Source organism: Rana temporaria, chromosome 9 (genome assembly GCF_905171775.1).
Source record: "Rana temporaria chromosome 9, aRanTem1.1, whole genome shotgun sequence".
NCBI lineage: Eukaryota > Metazoa > Chordata > Amphibia > Anura > Ranidae > Rana > Rana temporaria.
Window position 1 is genome coordinate 31,357,430 of NC_053497.1, and position 16,374 is coordinate 31,373,803.

Sequence of the window (16,374 nt, forward strand, 5' to 3'; positions counted from 1 at the left end):
AACCCCGTCAGCCCCCTCTCTGTCAGGAAACCCCGTCAGCCCCCTCTCTGTCAGGAAACCCCGTCAGCCCCCTCTCTGTCAGCAAACCCCGTCAGCCCCCTCTCTGTCAGCAAACCCCGTCAGCCCCCTCTCTGTCAGCAGACCCTGTCAGCCCCCTCTCTATCAGCAACCCCCGTCAGCCCCCTCTCTGTCAGCAACCCCCGTCAGCCCCCTCTCTGTCAGCCCCCCTCTCTGTCAGCAACCCCCCTGTCAGCCCCCTCTCTGTCAGCAACCCCCATCCATCAGCCCCCTTCTCTGTCAGCAACCCACCCCTGTCAGCCCGCCCCTCTCTGTCAGCCCACCCTTCTCTGTAAGCCACTCCCCTCTGTCAGAAACCCCCCTCTCTGTCAGCCCCCCTCTCTGCCTCTCGGCTCCTGGAAGGTAAGGTTGTTTTTTCTCTTGCTGTAATGGAGGTCTCTATTGGGGGGGGGGGGGGGGGCAGGCACGGTCTGATATTTAATCTGTTATTTTTTTCTCTATTTGTGGGGTGCCTGTGGATTGCTTTGAATTTTTTAGGCTTTTTTTGTAATTAAAAAGTGCTTGAAATGGTTGTAGAATGCACAGTGCCACTTTGTGAACAGTTTGTATTGGGTTGGGTTCAGTAGAGCCGATTCAGGTTTTTGGATGGAGGTACAATGCTTCTGACACCGTCCACTGCCCTACTGACACCGTCCACTGCCCTACTGACACCGTCCACTGCCCTACTGACACCGTCCACTGCCCTACTGACGGTTTTTATTTTTTGTGTATAGAGCCATGACAGGTCCTCATTATACTCCTTTATACATGTATAGAGCCATTACAAGTACTCTTTATATTCCTTTACATGTAAAGAGCCATGACAGGTCCTCTTTATATTCCTTTACATGTAAAGAACCATGACAGGTCCTCTAAATACATGTATAGAGCCATGACATGTCCTCTTTATACTCCTATATACATGTATAGAGCCATGACAGGTCCTCTTTATACTCCTATATACATGTATAGAGCCATGACAGGTCCTCTTCATACATGTATAGAGCAATGACAGGTCCTCTTTACCTTTAGTTATCATGATATAAAAAAATGAACGTGGGGGCCTTTTGGTGGGCGTGATTTATTTGGGGGGGGGGGCAGCATTTCATTCTTGGTCCCAGGCAGCACAATGTCTTGGGCCGGCACTGGGTCTCATGTCTCATCTTTCTCTTGGCAATGCCCCATAGATTCTCTATGGGGTTCAGGTCAGGCGAGTTTGCTGGCCAATCAAGCACAGTAATCCCACGTTCATTGAACCAGGTTTTGGTGTCTTTGGCAGAGTGGGCAAGTACCAAGTCCTGCTGGAATGTGATGTCAGCATCCCCATAGAGCTCGTCTGTGGAAGGAAGCATGAAGTGCTCCAGAATCTCCTGGTAGACGGTTGCGGTGACCCCGGACTTAATGAAGCACAGTGGACCAACACCAGCAGATGACACGGCTCCCCAAATCAACACAGACTGTGGAAACTTCACACTGGACCTCAAGAATCTTGCAGTGTGTGCCTCTCCATTCTTCCTCCATACTCCGGCTCCTTGGTTTCCAAATGAGATGCAAAATTTGCTCTCATCAGAAAAGAGGACTTTGGACCCCTGAGCACCAGACCAGGTCTGTTTTTCTTTAGCCCAGGTAAGACGCTTCTGATGTTTGTTGTTCAGGAGGCTTGACAAGAGGAATACGACATTTGAATCCCATGTCCAGGATCCGTCTGTGTGTGGTGCTCTTGATGCAATGACTCCAGCCTCAGTCCACTCCTTGTGAAAGTCCCCAACACATTTAAATTGCCTTTTCCTGACAATCCTCTCCAGGCTGCGGTCATCCCTGCTGCTTGTGCACCTTTTTCTTCCACGCTTTTCCCTTCCACATAACTTTCTATTAATGTGCTTTGATACAGCACTTTGAGAACATCCAACTTCTTTTGCAATTACCTTTTGAGGCTTTCCCTCCTCATGGATGGTGTCAATGATGGTTTTCTGCACAACTGTCAGGTCAGCAGTCTTTCCCATGATTGTGATTCCTACTGAACCAGACTGAGAGACCATTTAAAGGCTCAGGAACCCTTTGAAGGTGTTATGGCTTAATTAGCTGATTAGAGTGGGACACTTTGGGCCAGATCCTCAAAAGAGATACGCAGACTTAACGGCTGTTCAGTCTGTGTCTAACTTTGGAAACGATCCTCAAAAGGCTTTTTCCAAAGTTAGGCAGAAGATCAGGCATGTGTAATTGAATTACACTGCCGAATCTTAGGATGCAGTACCGCATCCGCCGCTGGGGGCATTTCGAGTCGAAATGCCGTTGCTAGTATGCAAATTAGCACTTAAGGCGATCCACAAAGCTTTCCAGCTTCGTTTTTTCGCCGTAAGTGTTATTTTGCAAGTGTAAAACTAGGGCTGATGTTACAAAGTGTAAACTAGTCACACCATGTAAAAGCCCATTCCAGCGACGGCATTTGGTATGCATTCCCGAGGGAGAACTCCACGGCAATTTGTAAAGACAAAACCGGCATGGGTTCCCCCCCAGGAGCATACCAGGCCCTTAGGTCTGGTATGGGTTGTAAGGGGACCCCCCTACGCTGAAAAATCGACGTAGGGGGTCCCCCTACAATCCATACCAGACCCGTATCCAAAGCACGCTACCCGGCCGGTCAGGAAGGGAGTGGGGACGAGCGAGCGGCCCCCCCCCTCCTGAGCCGTGCCAGGCCGCATGCCCTCAACATGGGGGGGTTGGGTGCTCTGGGGCAGGGGGGCGCACTGCGGGCCCCCCCACCCCAGAGCACCCTGTCCCCATGTTGATGAGGACAGGACCTCTTCCCGACAACCCTTGCCATTGGTTGTCGGGGTCTGCGGGCGGGGGCTTATCGGAATCTGGGAGTCCCCTCAAATAAGGGGGCCCCCAGATACCGGCCCCCCACCCTAAGTGAATGGATATGGGGTACATCGTACCCCTATCCATTCACCTGTAGGCAAAAAGTTAGTTAGTAAACACACCACACAAGGCTTTTTAAAATAATTTATTATTCTGCTCCGGATGCCCCCCCTGTCTTCGTTATTAGCTCAATTACCAGGGGGGGCTTCTTCTTCCGCTCTCCGGGGGTCTTCTCCGCTCTCCGGGGGGGGCTTCTCCGGACTCCGGGGGGCTTCTTCCATCTTCTCCCCTCTTCCGCTGTTGACTCGGCGAACCCCGGTTCTTCTGCAGATGTCCGGTGCCTTCTCCTTCAGCGCTGGCTGCCTGCTATGTTTGTGTGTTAGCTCGATTTCAAACAGGCAGCCGGCGCGGTCTTCTGTGACGTCAGGGTCTTCTGTTCTTCTCCCCTCTTCCGATGTTGCCTCGTCGCCTGTTGTCGCTGTAATGATGGAAGCGCGCCTTGCATCCCATTTATATAGGCATCACCGTCCCATCATGCTCCGGTAGGTACCCACGTGGTGGGTGCCTACCCACGTGCACCCACCACGTGGGTACCTGCCAGAGCATGATGGGACGGTGATGCCTATATAAATGGGATGCAAGGCGCGCTTCCATCATTACAGCGACAACAGGCGACGAGGCAACATCGGAAGAGGGGAGAAGAACAGAAGACCCTGACGTCACAGAAGACCGCGCCGGCTGCCTGCTAGTAATTGAGCTAACACACAAACATAGCAGGCAGCCAGCGCTGAAGGAGAAGGCACCGGACATCTGCAGAAGAACCGGGGTTCGCCGAGTCAACAGCGGAAGAGGGGAGAAGATGGAAGAAGCCCCCCGGAGAGCGGAGAAGCCCCCCCCGGAGAGCGGAGAAGACCCCCGGAGAGCGGAAGACCCCCGGAGAGTGGAAGAAGAAGCCCCCCCTGGTAATTGAGCTAATAACGAAGACAGGGGGGGCATCCGGAGCAGAATAATAAATTATTTTAAAAAGCCTTGTGTGGTGTGTTTACTAACTAACTTTTTGCCTCCAGGTGAATGGGTAGGGGTACGATGTACCCCATATCCATTCACTTAGGGTGGGGGGCCGGTATCTGGGGGCCCCCTTATTTGAGGGGACTCCCAGATTCCGATAAGCCCCCGCCCGCAGACCCCGACAACCAATGGCAAGGGTTGTCGGGAAGAGGTCCTGTCCTCATCAACATGGGGACAGGGTGCTCTGAGGTGGGGGGGCCCGCAGTGCGCCCCCCTGCCCCAGAGCACCCAACCCCCCCATGTTGAGGGCATGCGGCCTGGCACGGCTCAGGAGGGGGGGGGCCGCTCGCTCGTCCCCACTCCCTTCCTGACCGGCCGGGTAGCGTGCTTTGGATACGGGTCTGGTATGGATTGTAGGGGGACCCCCTACGTCGATTTTTCGGCGTAGGGGGGTCTCCTTCCAACCCATACCAGACCTAAGGGCCTGGTATGCTCCTGGGGGGTGAACCCATGCCGGTTTTTTCTTTGAAAATTGGCATGGAGTTCTCCCTCAGGAATGCATGCCGAGCGACGCTGTCATTTTATTTATTTTTTTCCCGACGCAACTTTTTTAAGCCGTCGCGATCCTCAAAACTCGGCGTAACGTAAATTCGCGCATGCGCAGTACGGCCGGCGCGGGAGCGCGCCTCATTTAAATGGGATTCGCCCCATTTGAATAGGAACGCCTTGCGCCGGCGGAATTTTAGTTACACAGCCTGAAATTTCTAGATAAGTGCTTTGTGGATCGGGCACTTAGGTAGAAACTTTAAGGCAGTGTAACTTAAATGGGATTTTTTAAGTTACGCCAGGTTTTTGTGGATCTGGCCCATTGAGCCTAGAATATTGCACCTTTTCACAATATTCTCTGTGGTTTTGGGGTTTTCATGAGATGTAAGCCATAATCATCACAATTATGACAAATCACGGCTTGCACTATCTTGCTTTGCATGTAATTAATCTATCTCATATATTAGTTTCACCTTTTAAGTTGCATTAGTGAAATAGATGAACTTTTGCACAATATTCTAATTTTTCGAGTTTAAAGCCTCGTACACACGCTCGGTTTTCTCGGCAAGAACCAGCAAGAAAACTGCTGGCGAAGCGAGCGAGCGTAAAAAAAATTGGCTAGGACCCAACTCAGTAAACTAAGCGTGTGTACGAGGCTTTCAGGTCTCTCGACAAGTTTTTTTGCCGAGAAACACTAGAGTGTGTATACTTACCTGGTTGCCGTGGAAACCCCCGCATGCTCCAAATTACTTCGACACATGCGCGGTAGCTTACTAGGCATAGGTAGGGTGCAGAAAGATGGCGGCGACGACATCGAATGTGACGAGCGCATGCTCGCCATACGCGATGACGTCACCGCGTTCTTTCCTTTCAAGAGAACTGCAGTTCTTTTGAAAGGAGAGTCTGTAAACTCGGGCGGCAAGAGAACGTTTTTTTCCTGACGAGATTCTTGCCAGTGTGTACAGGGTGCGGATGGCGCCACCCTTTGGGCTGCTTTAGTTGATTCCGTGTTAGTAAAAGACGATTTGCGCTTTTCTGTCTGTTACAGCGTGATGAATGTGCTTACTCCATTATGAACGGTAGTTTTACCAGAACGAGCGCTCCCGTCTCATAACTTGCTTCTGAGCATGCGCAGGTTTTTAACATCGTTTTAGCCCACACACGATCATTTTTTACAACGCGAAAAACGACATAGTTTAAAACGACGTTAAAAAATGCAGCGTGTTCGAATTTTTTTCTGTCGTTTTTCAGAACCTGAAAAATTATGTGAAGCCCACACAGGATCATTTAAAATGACATTTTTTAAAAACAAAGTTTTTTTCATGCCGAAAAATGATCGTGTGTACGCGGCATTAGAAGTTGGAAGTGTCAGTTGCACTGGGTGTCTGTATAGTGGCCGTCCTCTGCTCTCTCCTCCCTGTGGGTGTACCTCTCTCAGCACAGCTAGTGCACCCGTCCTCACAACAATCCTCTATACTCACACAGAACAAGCTGCAATGGGGCACAGCGTGGGTACACATTGCACAATGACCAGCTGTTTTCTCACCCTCCTCCTGGTGTCTATACTCGCTACAGGTACGTACAGCTGTCTATACTTCTATAGAATCATTGCCAATTGTACCATACTGGCATTTTTCTTACTGCCTTCAGTCTTCTATGAATGTCCTAAAAGTTGATGAACTGAAAGTTTGGACGCCCCCGGTCACATTCCGTTTTGCTAATTTTGGAAGTGAAAAGAATTTAGAATGACCTGTGAAGGGATAAACATGTTTCTGCAAATTTAAATTGGTACTAAATAATATCCTTATCCTCCAAAAATAATCCATACATTTAATGACCCTGTAATCTATTTTTCTTGAAATTGTTTACCATGTTTTATTTTTTTTCTTGGAATGTTCTCCATGAGCTCTCGAACGTCTGCTTTTCCCTTCTCAATTCCATTTGTTTGGAATGAGCGATGCATGTTATGCCTTGTACACACGATCGGAATTTCCATCAGGAAAATCCGTCTGAGTTTATCCCGACGGAAAATCTGATCGTGTGTACAAGGCATTAGTTGTGGTTATGTACTCTGCTCTATGCACACTACATTTTCTAAACAGTAGGGTTGTCCCGATACTGATACTAGTATCGGTATCGATACCGAGCATTTGCCCGAGTCCTTGTACTCGGGCAAATGCTCCGATGCTTCACCCGATACCTGTACGGTAAGGGATGATCGGTGCGGCCGGCGGAGTTATAAACACTGATCTCCCTGTAAAGATTTCTTTAAAGCCTGACAGCTTCTCCCCGGACCCCCCCCCTTTTTAGCAGCTTGTAACTCCCCCCAAAGCCGCACCGATCACCACTGACTGTATCCTCCTCCAGTCCCCCCTCTGTACTCCTGCTGTACTGTGTCCCCCTCCGTTGTGCTGCTCTCCCCCTCCGCGCTCCGTGCCCCCCTCCGTTGTGCTGCTCTCCCCCTCCGCGCTCCGTGCCCCCCTTCCTTGTGCTGCTCTCTCTCTCCTCGCTCCGTGTCACCCTCCGTTGTGCTGCTCTCCCCCTCCGCGCTCCCCTCCGTTGTGCTGCTCTCCCCCTCCGCGCCCCCTTCCTTGTGCTGCTCTCTCTCTCCTCGCTCCGTGTCACCCTCCGTTGTGCTGCTCTCCCCCTCCGCGCTCCGTGCTCCCCTCTGTTGTGCTGCTCTCCCCCTCCGCGCTCCGTGCCCCCTTCCTTGTGCTGCTCTCTCTCTCCTCGCTCCGTGCCCCCCTCCGTTGTGCTGCTCTCCCCCTCCGAGCTACATGTCCATGTCCTCCTCCGCCCCCTCTGTCCTCAATCTGTCAGGATGGAGAGCGGAGGTAGGAGCCGGTAAACCTGCGATCGCTGACTCTGTCCATTCACATAACTGAAACATCGTAACCTGTATTTACGATGCTTCAGTTTATGAATGGAGAGGAGCTTCTGTCGTCTGTCCATTCATTTTCAGTGCAGCTGAGGCTGCTGATCCCTTGTCCTGAGGTTTATTTGTGTCTGTGAGGCTATAAGTTGTGGTAGAGTAATAGGGAATATTTTGTGGGTATAAGGACTTTTATATGTGTGCAGTGTATATACAGACTAGGCACAGATGCTGTTCAAAGATCCCCCTTTAAAGTGGTTGTAAACCCCCAAATTTAATTTTAATTTTTAAACCTGAAAGACAAAGGCATAATGAGCTAGTATGATGAACATACTAGCCCATTATGAATTACTTACCTTAGATCGAAGCCCCCGCAGCGGTCCTTGTCCCCCCCTCCAGCGGCGACATCTCTCCCGGAGGTTACTTCTGGGTATCGCCGCTCCGGAGCTTTTCACGGCATGACCCCGGCTTGAAACAGCACAGAGTGCCCTTTCAAGACGGCGCATGCCCAGAAGGCGGCGGTGCTCAGGGAAATTACAAATATCTCAGAGACCGTGTAGGTCTCGAAGATATTGCAAGCACCTACAGGTAAGCCTTAATCTAGGCTTACCTGTAGGTGTTACTTCCCCGAAGGGGTTTACAACTACTTTAACCCCCTCCCACTGTTAACCAAAATCTGGCCATGCATACTGATTTCCATGGCATGCTACGCAGGCCACATAACCTATTGTTTTGTTTCATCCAAGGGTGCCTCAGATCTTTCATCACCCTAGTCGTACTCACATTTTGTCACTCTGCTAAGCATTTTTCATTGTAAAGCCAGCAGATGACTGTTCTGAGTGTTCTTAATGTTTACATATCGTTTATACTGCTTAACAAATTAGTATCTTAGGGCCAGATTCAGGTAGGATTACGTTACTCCGCGGTGGCGTAACGTATCCCATTTACGTTACACCGCCGCAGGTTTACAGCATAAGTGCCTGATTCACAAAGCTCTTACCTGTAAACTTGCGGCGGTGTAACATAAATCCGCTCGGCGCAAGCCCGCCTAATTCAAATGGGGCGGGCACCATTTAAATTAGGCGCGTTCACGCGCCGAACATTCTGCGCATGCTCCGTTAGGAAATTTCCCAACGTGCTTTGCGCGAAATTACGGCGCCCGATGTTTTTTTTGAACGGCGACGTGCGTTACGGCGTTTCGTATTCCCGGACGTCTTACGCAAAAAAAAAAAATTTAATTCGACACGGGAACGACGGCCATACTTTACAAAAGATAAAGATAAGCCATGTTAAAACAGGCCTAACTTTGCGACGCGAAAAAATGACTAGCGGCGACGTAAGAGATTGCGACGAACGCGCGTATCTTCGTGGATCGCCGTAAGTAGTCATTTGCATATTCTACGCCGACCGCAATGGAATCGCCACCTAGTGGCCGCCCTAGAATTGCATCCTAAGATCCGACGGTGTAAGTCAATTACACCTGTCGGATCTTAGGGCTATCTATGCGTAACTGATTCTATGAATCAGCCGCATAGTTAGGACGGGCGGATCACAGAGATAAGACGGCGTATCAGGAGATACGCCGTCGTATCTCTTTTGTGAATCTGGCCCTTAGTTTATAATAGAAGTTCCCGCCATATTTCAGAATGTCAGTAAAAAATTTGATCCATCAGTAAATTTTAATTTTTGTTAGTAAAAAAAAGTTGCGGTAGGTTGGTAACCCTGGTGCAGTATACTATATGTCCTGCCTCCTGTACCTCAGTCCCTGCTAGGAATAGGAACAATGGGCAGTGCCCTCTCACCAGTCCTTGTGGTCAGGCTGTGAACTCTCACTGTAGAAAGGGGGTTCTCCACAGAATGCCTCCAGAGATTTAGCAGTGGGAAGTAGAGGGTGAGAGGGTGTTCTGGTCTCTCTGCGGCCTGTGTTGTGCTACCACTGGTCTGGCCTCTCAGCAGTCTGGTCAGTATACAGGAGTGCTCTCATTAGTTCTGCGCCAAGAGAAAGAAGTTCTTAGAGAAGTCAGTAAAAAAATGATTCCACCACCCCCCCCCTCTGCCTCAGTGTTTTATGGGAAATGTAGTGTAAAAGGTCCATGAGTCCCATTGTATGGTTGCTCTCCCAGACTTCAAATACTATGATCCTTAGAATTCTGCATAGGATTCCATAGGCCTTTCTGGCTCCCTCTGCTGACTAGAAGGGATAGTTTAACACAATGTTCAGCATAAAAGCAGAAAGTGGAATTAAAAATGATTTCATAGAGGGAAATGTCTAATTTTCCAGATTTCTGTAGTCCATCACCTGGCTACATACCGTATATACTTGAGTATAAGCCGAGTTTTTCAGCACATTTTTTTGTGCTGAAAATGCCCCCCTCGGCTTATACTTAAAACTGTGTCCATCTTCACCTTTGTGTGCCTGATCCCGGCCAGCTGTAGGTCCCTGGACCCCTAACCTGGCCCACATGTAGCCCTCACTCTTCCTCTACAAGTGTACAAAGTTTGTTGTCCGGGGGACCTACGGCCGGGGAGCGATTTTTTTTTTTAAAGCTGGGCTCCCCTTCCATAGATTCCCATGTTAAACGGTAATTTCTCCGATGATTTTGGCGACCCAGTAACGGCCGGCCCTAGGTCCCCTGGACCCCAAACTGGGAAGCACCGATTTTTCAAAGCCGGGCACCCCTTCCATAGACTCCCATGTTAAATGTCAGTCTAGTCACAGAGTGCAGGATATCAGGTAGGGAGATTGGGCACAGTGAGGCACGGGTACAGTAAAGCACAGTGAGGCATGGACACAGTGAGGCATGCAGATGACACCCTAGGCTTATACTCGAGTCAATACATTTTCCCATTTTTTTCTGAAAAACGACAAAAAAAAAAAATTCGAACATGCTGCATTTTTTAACGTCGTTTTAAACTATGTCGTTTTTCGGGTTGTAAAAAATTAGCGTGTGTGGGCTAAAACGATGTTAAAAACCCGCGCATGCTCAGAAGCAAGTTATGAGACGGGAGCGCTCTTTCTGGTAAAACTACCGTTCATAATGGAGTAAGCACATTCATCACCCTGTAACAGACAAAAAAAGCGCAAATCGTCTTTTACTAACAGGAAATCAGCTAAAGCAGCCCCAAGGCGAATGGAACTTCCCCTTTATAGTGCCGTTGTACGTGTTGTACGTCACCGCGCTTTGCTAGATCATTTTTAAAAAATGATGGTGTGTGGGCAACATCGTTTTAATGATGAAGTTGGGAAAACGTCATTTTTTTTCATGCTGAAAAATGATCGTGTGTACGCGGCATGAGACTAAAACTAAATCGAAATTTGCTGCCAAAATGAACACTGACTTAAAGTAGAACTTTAGGCAAACTTTTTTTTCTTCAGTTTGGATAGAGTAAGGGAGGGCTATAACCCCGGTCAGATTTTTATTCGCCATCTGTGTCCCATTGTAGAGATTTCCCTTCACTTCCTGTCCCATAGCCAAACAGGAAGTGATAGGAAATCCCTGAAAATGTGTGGAATTCTTTGGGGACCTCTGGGTCACCAGAACTAGTGTCCCCATTGGAAGATTTCCTCTCTATTACTTTTCTGGGGACAACCCAAAATGTGGGATTTACTTTTTACTAGAACAGTAAACAGAACAAATAGAGAGGGTGAATCTCCTTAACAGGGACAAAGACAGCAATAAAAACTGACAGATGTTCTAATCCCTCTCCACTTTATCCAAAACTAAAAAAAAAACAAAAAAAAAAGTTTTGCGTTTAGTTATACTTTAAAACCCTAAGGATATCCTATGTTTGAATTGACCAGTTCTGGACTACAGAACACCTCCCAGCTTTCTCATCGCCATAACAAAAGGATGTGTGGTGTAAACTTTGGGGGTCTTTAAGCTCCGCGAGACAAGTGCGTAAAACCGTGTCAGTAAAGCAAAGGGTCTTTATTGGTGACCAAACAAAACAAAGTAAAGCTTTTCTTCAGCATCCAAAACGTTACAACAAAAGTCCTCCTTGTTTTCAGCATAAATTAGGAAAAAGTCTTTCTTCAGAAAAAACAACCAAAAGAAAGGCACATACGTTTTTAGTAAGAAGTCCTCCAGACCTTCCCTGCAGACACAGCTTCACTTCCAATCTACTCAAAAGTCCTCTCTGAGCAGCTAGCAGACTTCCATCTTGTCCTCACAGGTGCACTCTCCCAACTCACTCACTCCAGCATCACTTCCTGCTTTAATGGGTGGTTGTCTGTGAGATTTTAACCCCTTGTGCGCTGGCTTCCAGGGTTTAGGAGTGGAGGCTCCATCCCACCCAAATAACACTTTGGAGCCTCCAAAATTCCAGGCCCCAAACTACTTTATTAAGATAGAGAAGACTGCGAGCCAGTCCTCTCTGAATTAGCGCCTGCCTGGAACTTTTCACCCACTTTTGGGTGACCCCCTGAACCTTCTACCTCTATTTAAATGGACCATAGTCCAAACAGTGGTGCCGTATAGCACCCGTCCAGGACCCACCCCCGGTGTCCTGTACATATCCCCCCCCCTCTGCCTCAACGCGGAGGTGTTGGAGGCAACAGTAGACACCATACAATGGACTCGGGAGAGGGCATCGGCATTCTGATGCTGTCTCCCGGGTCTGTGCTCTACCATGAAATTGAACTCCTGGAAAGAAAGTAACCACCTTGTTACCCTGGCATTGGTGTGTTTATTCTGTCTCATCCAGGTAAGCGGAGCATGGTCTGACACCAAGCGGAACTTTCTGCCCAGGAGGAAATATCGCAGGGAGTCTAGAGCCCACTTGATGGCCAGACACTCCCGCTCCACCACCGCATAGTTTCTTTCAGCTGCCGTCAGCTTCCTACTAAGAAAGACCACAGGGTGCTCCTCCCCATTGATTTCCTGAGACAGGACCGCTCCCAACCCTTCGCTTGAAGCATCTGTCTGTACTACAAAATCTTTAGTAAAATCTGGAGCTACAAGCACCGGATCTTGGCACAAAGCTGTCTTAAGCTTTTGAAAAGCCGTCTCGGCCTCGGCGTTCCACTTTATCATCACTGACTTTCTGCCTCTGGTCAGGTCGGTCAGTGGTGCAGCAACAGTGGCAAAGTTGGGGACAAACCTCCTATAATAGCCAACTATGCCCAAAAACGCTCTGACCTGCTTCTTGGTTAGGGGACGGGGCCAGTCCTGTATGGCCTCCACCTTACTCATTTGGGGCTTCACCAGCCCTCTACCCACAATATACCGTGGGTATTTTACTTCCTCCATCCCAATGGCACACTTCTCGGGGTTGATGGTGAACCCTGCTCTTCTTAAGGAGTCTACGACTGCCTGAACCCGGGGAAGGTGGGACTCCCAATCAGTGCTGAAGATGACTATGTCATCTAGGTAGACAGAAGCGTACCGTTGGTGTGGACGCAGAGTTTTGTCCATGGCCCTTTGGAACGTGGCCGGGGCTGAGTGTAGACCAAATGGCATCCTCTTATATTGGAAGTGGCCTTCTGGGGTAGAGAAGGCTGTCTTCTCCCTGGCTTCCTTAGTCAGGGGAATCTGCCAGTACCCTTTTGTGAGGTCTAGCGTGGTAATGTACCTGGCAGGCCCCAACCTTTCAATTAGCTCATCTACTCGTGGCATGGGATATGCGTCGAACTTGGAGACTTCATTAAGCTTTCTGAAGTCGTTGCAGAAGCGGAGGGTGCCGTTGGGTACCAACACAATTGGACTTGACCATTCGCTCTGCGACTCTTCAATGACTCCAAGCTCGAACATTCTTTTAACCTCTTCGGACACTGCCACCCTATGAGCTTCTGGGATACGGTAAGGCTTTAACCTGACTTTTACATTGGGCTCGGTCACAATGTCATGCTCGATGACGTTGGTGCGACCGGGCAACTCTGAAAACATATCTCTATTTTTTTGTAGAAACTCTTTTGTTTGCTGGGTTTGAGGTCTAGTCAGGGTAGCAGCAACCTGCACCAAGTCGATCCCTGCATGGTCCCCTGACTGTACCCCTACTACCGCTGACACTTGTTCTCTGTCTCTCCAGGGTTTCAACAAATTGATGTGATAGATCTGGTATGGTTTTCTTTTCCCTGGCTGGTGTACCTTGTAGTCCACCTCACCGACTTTCTCTACTACCTCAAATGGGCCCTGCCATTTGGCCAAGAATTTGCTCTCTACCGTGGGTATTAGAACAGCCACCCGGTCTCCTACTTGGAACTGTCTAATTTTAGCCGACCTGTTATACACTCTTCTTTGGGCATCCTGGGCCTTCTGCATGTGCTCCTTCACCAGTGGCATCACCTTAGCCACCCTCTCTCGCATTTGAGAGATATGCTCTACCACCGTTTTGTGTGGTGAGGACTCACTTTCCCATGTCTCTTTTACCAGATCGAGTAACCCCCGGGGCCTTCGTCCATACACTAATTCAAATGGCGAAAAACCTGTGGATGCTTGCGGGACCTCCCGGATAGCAAATAACAGGGCAGGGAGTAACATATCCCAATCCTTCCCATCTTTCTGGACTACTCTTCTCAACATGGATTTTAGGGTTTTATTGAATCTTTCGACTAGGCCATCGGTCTGTGGGTGGTAGACAGACGTCCGCAACTGCTTAATTTGAAACAATTTGCACAAGTCCGCCATTACCTTTGACATAAAAGGGGTACCCTGGTCTGTCAGGATCTCTTTGGGGAACCCAGTTCGTGAGAACATTTGAAACAACTCCCTGGCGATGGCCTTAGAGGAGGCTTTCCTCAAAGGGACAGCTTCTGGATACCTAGTTGCGTAATCTAGGATGACCAATATGTATTGGTGGCCCCGTGCCGACTTTACCAGGGGTCCCACCAGATCCATAGCGATCCGTTCAAACGGGACTTCGATAATCGGCAAGGGCACCAGAGGGTTTCTATAGTGTGGCACTGGGGCGGTTAACTGGCAAATGGGACAAGACGCACAGTATCTTTTAACCTCGGCCTTCAACCCTGGCCAGTAAAACCGGTCGTTTATCCTGGCCTCTGTTTTCTCCGCCCCCAGGTGTCCTCCCAGTGCATCGTTGTGGGCTAGATCGAGGAGCATCCGCCTATACGGTTGGGGAACCAGCAACTGCTCTATAGTTTCCCCTCGGCTCTCAGCCACTCGATACAGTAAGTCCCCCTTCCACGCAAAGTGAGGGAACCTCTGGTCTGCATCTGGCATTTGTGGGACCCCATCAACAACAGAAACCTGCTCTCGAGCATTGACCAAGGCAGGGTCCCGTAATTGGGCGGTACCAAATGCACCTCTGGATATGTCTAGATCTGGATGTACTGGCCTTGAGGATGTTTCCCCTTCATCCTCCTCAACCGGGGAGAGCTCCTCGTCATCCTCCCCCAGCATGACTTGTAATGGGAAGACCTCCCCCACCTCAGAGATCAACCCGGGTTTAAGACCTGGGTCAGGGGCATTATCCTCCACATTAGCATTCCCTGCGACTTCATTATCAATGGTAGGTATTTCTATATCAGAGGGGTGTATTTCAGCTCCGGACCCCTCGGACCCTGTCCCTTCCAGGCCCAGTGCCCCCAGTTCCCCTGGTGGTGCCATTTGCACCTCGTTCCATAGTTCCAGAAATAGTGGACAGTCCCGCCCCACTATGATGTCATGAATTAAACTGTTTACCACCCCGACCTCCTGTGTAACTGAGGCATGGCCATAAGAGACAGTCACCGGAACCAAGGGGTACTCCTTGGTATCCCCATGAATGCATACCACCCGAAGAGTTTTAGTCACTGGTCTAAGCCTCCCAAGTACCCTGGCATGTACTAATGTTACCATGCTACCGGAGTCCAGTAGGGCCCTGGCAGGAAGGTGGTTCACCCACACTTCACACTCAAACCGTCCTGCAGCCAGGTCAAGATGAGTGGTACACACACTTCGCACATAGAAGGAGCTTCTCCGACCAGTTCCGCACTCCATAGGCTCCTCCTGCAGTGGGCATTGTGCCCGGGTATGCCCCCAGGACCGACATCGCCAACATTGTATGTCTCCCATCTTTGGTACAGGTACCGACCTCCGTGGTTCTAGGGCAGATGGTGTAAACCTGCGGACGCCAACATCTGGCAAGGCTTCTCTCCTCAGGTTGGTGGCTGGTCTGGGTGTCCTTGGTGTGGGTTCTCGACGCTTGGCAGGCCCAAGCAGGTCCTCCACCACGGTATACCGTTCAACCAGCTCGATCAGCTGGTCAGCATTAGTAGGATTTCCATGGCTTACCCAGCGCTGTAGGTCATCTTGTAGGGACCGTAGGTACCGGTCCATCACCACTCGTTCCACCATTTGTGGACCTGACAACTTTTCTGGCTGCAGCCATTTTTTAACTAACTGAATTAGTTCATGCATCTGGGACCTGGGTGGTTGGTCCGATTTGTACCGCCAGCGATGCACCCTCTGAGCCCGGACAGCTGTGGTCACTCCCAGGCGGGCCAGGATTTCAGCTTTTAGACGTTCATAGTCTTTGATGTGCTCAGCTGGGAGGTCAAAATAGGCCTTTTGCGGGTCACAAGTGAGAAAAGGCGATATAATGCCGGCCCATTGGTTCCTGGGGCCACGCTTCTCTCTCTGCTATCCTTTCAAAGGTGGTAAGAAAGGCTTCCACGTCATCGCTGGGTGTTAGTTTCTGCAAAAAATGGCTGGCTCTAACAGACACTGGGTTGCTAACGGCAACGACCGCTTGCGCTTGTCCCTGAGCCAGCTGCTGTACGGCCTCCTGCAAGGCAGCCACCTGTGCTTGAGTGGACTCCTGCTGGGCCGTAAACTGGGCGGATAGCAGCCGTGTATTTTCCTGCTGCGCAGCTATAGCCTGTGCCAGGGCCTGCTGCTGCTGAGCCATCGCTTCCTCATGGCGACGGTTTGACTCTGCTGACGCTTGCTGCTGGGCCACAGTGGCTTGCTGCTGGGTCACAGTGGCTTGTGCCAAAGCCTTAACGACCTCCTCCATGCCTTTGTCTGCTGTTTGTAACGCCTGGGCTGACTTCACCCAAGACATGCCATAAGTATACTGTCTCTTTAAAT

At 49.8% G+C, this 16,374-nt stretch overlaps 1 protein-coding gene across 2 annotated transcripts in view; it reads left to right on the forward strand.

Annotated features, from left to right (window-relative positions):
- Positions 1–5,924: 5,924 nt before the first annotated feature.
- The window catches only part of LOC120913253 (complement C2-like), a 127,621-nt gene continuing 117,171 nt past the window's right edge, over positions 5,925–16,374 (forward strand). For both annotated transcript variants that reach the window (XM_040323074.1, XM_040323076.1), the window contains exon 1: positions 5,925–6,048. In XM_040323074.1, the coding sequence (XP_040179008.1) occupies positions 5,970–6,048 (79 nt within the window). In that variant the 5' untranslated portion in view covers positions 5,925–5,969. The remainder of the gene's footprint in view (positions 6,049–16,374) is intronic.